Source organism: Alexandromys fortis, unplaced genomic scaffold (assembly GCF_014885135.2).
Source record: "Alexandromys fortis isolate MF-2015 unplaced genomic scaffold, M_Fortis_MF-2015_v1.1 scaffold_23, whole genome shotgun sequence".
In the NCBI taxonomy this organism is placed as follows: Eukaryota; Metazoa; Chordata; class Mammalia; order Rodentia; family Cricetidae; genus Alexandromys; species Alexandromys fortis.
The window spans coordinates 13,471,546-13,478,414 of NW_026067907.1; the positions used below are offsets into that span (position 1 = coordinate 13,471,546).

The window sequence follows — 6,869 nt, forward strand, 5'->3', positions numbered from 1 at the left end:
AGGAGGGGGGGAGAGGGAGGAGGGGGAGGAGGAGGGGGGAGGGGGAGGGGGAGGAGGAGGAGTAGGGACACGGGTTTGGGGACTGCGGACACTAGCACTGGACTAATGGGGCGGCCACAGCTCACCTCTGCACAGTGCCTGCTCTCAGCCCTCGTGTCACTCGTGTTGTCTTCTCATGATGCCGGTTTTCATTTTGTGTAGATCACGTCCACTGTGCAGTAAACATCATTTTATATTATCAATAATGGGGGAGGTTTAATCATTGGCATATACCTTTAAATATCGTGTGTTCTTTAGATTAGAAGATAATTCTGAAGCACATGCCTGCAACTCCTTAATTAGCAAGATTCTGTGTGAGCTCTGCCGCCATGTGCCTGGGAGTATCTGTGCTGTAGGTGGCTCGGATGGTCTTCTCCCCGAGAGGTGAGTACTGAGGAACCATACTGGTAGTTTATGGTAGCAGACGAGACTTCCTGTTTCCACTCTGAACTTCAGCAGCTTGGTATTGTGTCCCAGAAGAGGTCCTCAAGTGAGGTTAGGTGATCTCTGTGCAAGTGCCAGTGTCTAGTGAAGTCACCATGTGTAGTGAGGTCATCTGTTCACAGCAGCTGCATTTTACCTACCTGTCACTTGCTGAGGTCCCACTTGTACCAGCAGACCCAGACCAACACAGGTTCAGGAAAAGAGATGGCAGTGGTGCCCCCTGGTGTTGTGTCCCCTGATGGTTACGCTCTCCCTGCACTTGAGACGGCAGTGGCGCCCCCTGGTGTTGTGTCCTGATTGCTGCGCTCTCCCTGCAGGTGAGATGGCAGTGGCGCCCCCTGGTGTTGTGTGTGTGCCTGATTGCAGCACTCTCCCTGCAGGTGGCCCCAGCTGCTCCAGGAGCTCTGCAGCACGCGCATTCCTACCCTCTTCTGCCCCAGGCTCGTCCTAGAAGTTGTGGTTGTGCTCCGAGGCATCAGCTCCCAATGCCAGCGTGTGTCTGCCCAGGTCATTGCCTCTTTGCAGCTGAGACACAGGCAGTGGGTGGAGCGCAGGCTGCGCTCGAGGCAGCGTCAGAACTATCTGCGCATGCTTAACAGGTAGGCCCCTCCCCTCCTCAGCACCCTCTACTCAAGCTGCCAGAGAATAGTTATGGTATATATGTTTTATAGAAATTTTAAATTTTACCTGTGGGAGTGGATCCCACCACCCAAGCGACTGTGTGGACTTAAGCCCAAGAGCATGTTCTCTGGATTGGCCAGCACTATAGGTCTGCACATTTCCTTGAGAAATAGCTGTTCTGAACACATTTCTAGAACTTTGGGTTAAATGGTGGGGTGTTTCGTAGGCCTAGCAGAACACTTGCTTATTCTAGAAGGCACTGCCTTCCAGAAGTTTCTCAGTGTGCACTCAGGTAGTTTATACAGAAGTGCTACAATGGGGTGCACTGGTTTTAATTACCTCTGCTGGTCTCATGGGCACAATCAGGTCGGGCTTTCACAGGAATTTCTTGGAATCTGGCGAAGTTAGAGCACATTTCTCCTCTTGGTGCAAGTGGACACAGAGCAGGGGACCCAGTGCAGCCCTTGGGGCTGACCTGTGAGTGTTCTTGGAGGCGGCTGAGACTGAGCCAGACGCAGAGAAGTTGCTGGTGCCAGGGAGTAGAAGCACTTTGTGACCTGGATGTGAAGGGCAAGGAGGAGCAGGGCCGGGCACAGCAGGGCAGGGCAGGGCAGGGCAGACCTTCCAAGATATTTGGATTTAGGGATACTTTTTAAAGGTGTTGGCAAAACAAACTACATGCTTTTTGCTTCGTTGCTGCCTTTTTTTCCTTCTCATTTTGTCTGTTTTTGTTGTGGTTGTTGTTTGTTTCGATTTTCATTTTGTTCTGTGTGTGTATTGTGTGTGTGTGTATTGTGTGTGTATTGTGTGTGTGTATGTATTGTGTGTGTATTGTGTGTATGTGTATTGTGTGTGTATTGTGTGTGTATTGTGTGTGTGTATATATTGTGTGTGTGTATATATTGTGTGTGTATGTATTGTGTGTGTGTATATATTGTGTGTGTGTGTGTGTATGTATTGTGTGTGTGTGTTGAAAGAGAGGGCACACTTACAGACAAAGTTGGGTGTGTTGGAAGATGGGGAGGATCTGGGAGGAGTCGGAAAAAGGGCAAAATCATGATCAAAATATATAAATTTTTTAATTAAAAAAGCTGTTGATTAGGTGACGTGCTGTTTCCCTATGAAAATGGAGAGAGAGGACTGGCTGCACCCTAACTCTGCTTCCTCCTTTCTAGTGTTAGACTTCTGTCTGCTGGGCTTTACCTGGTTTTGTTGCTCCTTGCGCTGGAGTTGGTCAGCGTTCATGCTGTCCTTGGTAAAAGCACTCCGGAGCGTCAGCACTATCTCAGGTAAGGTGACCTGCTCAGAAGGAAGGAGACAGTGCTTGGGCGACTTTGAGAAGTGTTGACTCCTCCTGGCTATTCCCTGGTGATGTTTTTAACCCCAGTTTCTCCTGCTAAGTCTTCTCCATACGATGCGATGCTGAGTTTGTGGACATTTGAAGCTGCTTCCTTAAAGGCACATTTCACAAAACTGAACCCAGTTCACCTGGGAACCCTCTCAGAACTCGCCAGTCCACAGTTTGGTGCCCACGTGCAAGCTGAGTTAAGACTGTAGGGATGGTCTTGGAGGAGGACCCTGAAGTGTGACCTAAAGTCAGAGCCCTAAGGCAGACCCCGCACATCCAGGTGACTCACGGTCACTTCAGTTGTGTATCGCTAACGGTGTCGACTTAAGGAGTCTACCTTTCTGCAGCACCCACTACACATGCAGAGGTCCCAGAGCTCACCAGACTCCTTAGTTCAGATGGTATCCTGTGGTCAGTTGTCTGTAACTGTGTGACGTAGCCTCCATCCATGCCCATAAGTTTTTCATACCTTAGCTGGCTTTATGCTGTACTTGGCAAGGGGTAGGAATCCTTATGTATTATGGATTACAGTGATGTGGGGATGTTTGGGTGTGTCTATGTGTGTGTGGCGTGGAGGGTATATGTGGGGAGTGGTATGTGGTGTGTGTGTGTGTGTGTGTGTGTGTGCTTTAGACAGAGTCTCATTATGTAATCTTGACTGGCCTAGAACTCACTATGTAGTCCAGGCTAGCCTTAAACTCACGAAGGTCAGCCTGCCTCTGCTTTCCGGGCGTTGATGTTAAGGGCATATGCCAGCCACCATGTCTAGATTTTTAGATACCCCTAAAAAGTATTTTTTCAATTACTTTGGGGGAGGAGGGTTGAGGGGGGAGTTGTGAAAGTCAGAAGAGGACTTTGTGTGGTATGGTCTTTTCTTCCACCTTATGTGAGCTCCTGATTGAACTCAGGCCAGCAGACTTGCTTGGTGAGTGTCCTACCTGTTGGACCATCTTCCTGGCCTGCACTGGTGTTTCAGTTGCCCGCTTGACCCAACCTGGAGGTGCAAGTTTCAGCTGAAGAATGTTTTAGATCAGATTGGCCTGTGGGCATGTTTGTAGGAATTGTCTTGATTGTTAGTTGATGTCGAAGAGCACAGACCGTTGTAGCCCATTATAACCCATTGTAGCCCGTTGTAGATGGCACCGTTCCCTGGACCCTGGACCGTTGAAGGAGGGGGGCTACCTGAGCACTAAACAGGCAGCGGGGGTGCATCTGTTTCTCTCTGATCTTGACTTTGGATGCAGTCTGGCCACATCTCAGGCTCCTGCCACTGTGCCTCCCTGCAATGATAGACCGTAACCTGGACTTCTAAGCCGGATGAGCCCTTCTTCCCCTAAGCTGATTTTTATAAGGTGGTCTTATCACAGCAGCAAAAATGAAACCAGGATGTGCGTAGGTGAACAGAGCTGAGGCAAGTGTAGATAGCACGCTCGGAAAGCAGTGTGCAAGGCTGGCGACGTTGGGGACTCAGCCTTACACCACTGACGTGATCTGTAGCCTCTGTGTGCTGCGTGGTGCTGCGTGTCATCCGTGGCATCTGGCCACATGCTGGCAGCACTCTCCCAGTGGCATCACAGAGTCCCCAGGAGAGGAGCCTATCCCTAGACCAAGGCTCTGTGGGTTTCGCTGTACGATTCATTTGACATATTTATAAAAATTATATAAATAATTATGGGAAAGTCTCCACTGCTCAGGAAACTGAGGGGAGTCTGAAAATGTAAAAATGATGCTTATCCTAGTCAGCTGGGATATCTTTAAGGAAACTGTTTTCAACGGTGGCACAGTACCAGTGTTTCTCTTCAGAGAGACACGGCAGCACAGGGGAAGAGAGCCATGATGCCACGTTAGCACCCAGAGAGACTTGTGGGTCCTTCTCTTGCTGTGTGTCTGTCATGTCTCAGTCTGAGCCCGATGGCCCTGGAGTCTTTGGAATTCTGTCCCATCTCTGAGAAACATCATGTCAAGATCTGAGAGCGTGAGAAGAGTCTGGGACTCGCAGCTCATCCCAGCTGACAGCATCGGCCTCCGCATTTTTGTTTTCTCTAGTTTCTCTTATTTTCATTTTGCATGCATTTCTTCTTGAATCCACACACAATTATTTCCAAGAGAAGACATGTATGCTGCTATGTTTTATAACAGCACAGACAAAGAAACTAAAATTCCGTACTGTCTTTCCAACAGGTTCTTAAAGTTGATTCTGCAGTACACCGAGAACCTCGCGGCCTATACTAACCAAGAGAAGAACAAATGGAACGAAGCCATCAGTCTTACACATGCAGTTCTGTTGAGAATTTGGACTTTCAGTGAGAAGAAACAAATGTTAATGCATTTAGCCAAAAACTCCACAAATCAAGTTGACACAAGTTGACAAAGAAAACAAAAGTCAGGCTCCTTATGGTCATAAGAGAAAACTCAAGTGGATTTAACAGCAGTTGAGTTGGGTAGCATCCAAAGGTGGGATGGGTTCTGTGGTCACTCTGGTCGTGAACCAGGAATGCTGGTATTCTAGGGGATAATGGGGCATTCCATGGCGTGAAGAAATAGTTGACTGTCTAGGAGAGACAGAAGACCCAGACATGAGAGAGGGAAAGCAACAGCTTTACTGAAGGAAGGGCTGAGGGGACCCACTGCAGTGGGTATTTTAATAGCCCCCCATCCCCGTCCTCACCTTTCCCTTAGTGGTTCTGTTGAGAGTCTTCCCTCTGCCTGATGTCTCTTTGCACAGTGTCTCCTGGAAACAAGAAGACGCCATCCAAGAGAGGCTGCTTTTGCTTTCCCTGTCTACCTTTGTCCCTTTAATTCTCCCTCAGGGCTCAGGCTGTCCTTTCTCCGAAGCCTTCTGGTTTGGTGTCATTGTGACCCCTAAGCTAGTCTTAATGCCTGCAGCAGGTTTGGGTTTTCATGGCCTCGTGCTGCACATTGGAGGATGTGGTCACTGCTTCCCTAGTTGCCCAGAAGCACATGGCTTCACGTGTCTTGTTAATCATGTGCTCATTTTAGAAGCTATCCTGTAGCTAGAGTCTACTCATACAGACAGTGGGGGTGGGCTAGTTACAGTTACTCCTGGGAGCAGGATCGTGGTCATCTGTGCTCATTTCATGGGTGACTAATAAGTACTAGGAACCTGTGAAGGTGGAGGTCACAGAGGTGGGTGATGGACCCCAGGTTCCCCAGTGAGCATTTAGCAATAAGTGGAGGTCACAGAGGTGGGGGATGGACCCCAGGTCCCCAGTGAGCATTTAGCAATAAGTGGAGGTCACAGAGGTGGGGGATGGACCCCAGGTCCCCAGTGAGCGTTTAGCAATGAGTACATTTCTAGATGTGAAGGCTGAGTGTAGGAGGCTCTGAAAAGTTGGAGGAGAAGAAGTCATTTCATTGAATCCCAAGAGTTCCTTGAAATGCCACTTGGTTGTTTCAGGATCTGGGAAGATAGTCTTCCACCTCAGTTGTAGTGGCTGCATTGCCTGCATGTGTGATAATGCACTCAGCCATCCAACCTCAGTGGGTCATGGCTTCATGGATCCACCTTTCAGACCTTGACTGGATACATCCTGCAGCCACCTGAGAAAAATTTCCTGTGGCACTGAACTGAGCCGTGGAGAAGACTTTGGGGTGCTTTGTACTAGCCACACGTTCCGCTTGCTCCTTTACTTCTAACCCCACCCCTCACATACACACCAGTCAGCTTCTGGATGAAAGAGTAAAAGTACCAAGACACTGTTTATCAGTTGGATTTAACACCTTATTTAAAGGAACAGTACCCTACATGGTGCCGTATCTTCAGTGAGTCCTGTGAAGGACACATGATCCACACACGTGAAGATGTATTCGATGTCTCTTCAAGGACATCTTGTTCTTATGCATAATGACTTGTCCTTGTGTGTCAATCAGGGATACATGATCGTGAGTTCTTTACTACATCACTTCAAGGAAATGTAGTCCATATACATGACGACGTGCCCTGCGTCACATCAGAGGTCCATAATTCATGCACAAGCCATTCTCAGCCCATCACGCCAAGGGTCCATCTACCCTTCTGTGTGTTGTCATTTGTTGTAGTGCAGCAGAAGGTGTTCTGTTTGTTCTGTTACTGTAGTGTGGAAATCAGCCGTCAAGGTCAGAGTTCTTTACTATGTGGCGTCTCTACCTGAAGGCGTTAGTCACAAACAATGCCACGCTGTTGAAATAGGAGCGGCGGGGCTGCGTCCCCGGCACCCAGCCGCCCGCATGGCTAGTTTATACCCAGAAATAATTACATGGAAACTGTATTCTTTCAAACACTGCCTGGCCCGGCTAGGTCCAGTTTCTTATTGGCTAGCTCTTACATATTGTTCTAACCCATTTCTAATATTCTGTGTAGCCCATGAGCTGGCTTACCAGAGAGGATCTTAACCTGCGTCTGTCTGGAGTGGGAGCA

General features: G+C 48.7%; 1 protein-coding gene across 5 annotated transcripts in view; it reads left to right on the forward strand.

The window, feature by feature from the left end:
* The window catches only part of Ermard (ER membrane associated RNA degradation), a 21,049-nt gene extending 15,415 nt beyond the window's left edge, over window positions 1-5,634 (forward strand). For 4 of the 5 annotated variants that reach the window (XM_050135721.1, XM_050135722.1, XM_050135724.1 and 1 more), the window contains 4 exons: window positions 298-423; window positions 864-1,082; window positions 2,280-2,393; window positions 4,634-5,634. In XM_050135721.1, the coding sequence (XP_049991678.1) occupies window positions 298-423; window positions 864-1,082; window positions 2,280-2,393; window positions 4,634-4,820 (646 nt within the window). In that variant the 3' untranslated portion in view covers window positions 4,821-5,634. The remainder of the gene's footprint in view (window positions 1-297; window positions 424-863; window positions 1,083-2,279; window positions 2,394-4,633) is intronic. The other variant, XM_050135723.1, reaches the window with a different exon arrangement.
* Window positions 5,635-6,869: the final 1,235 nt, after the last annotated feature.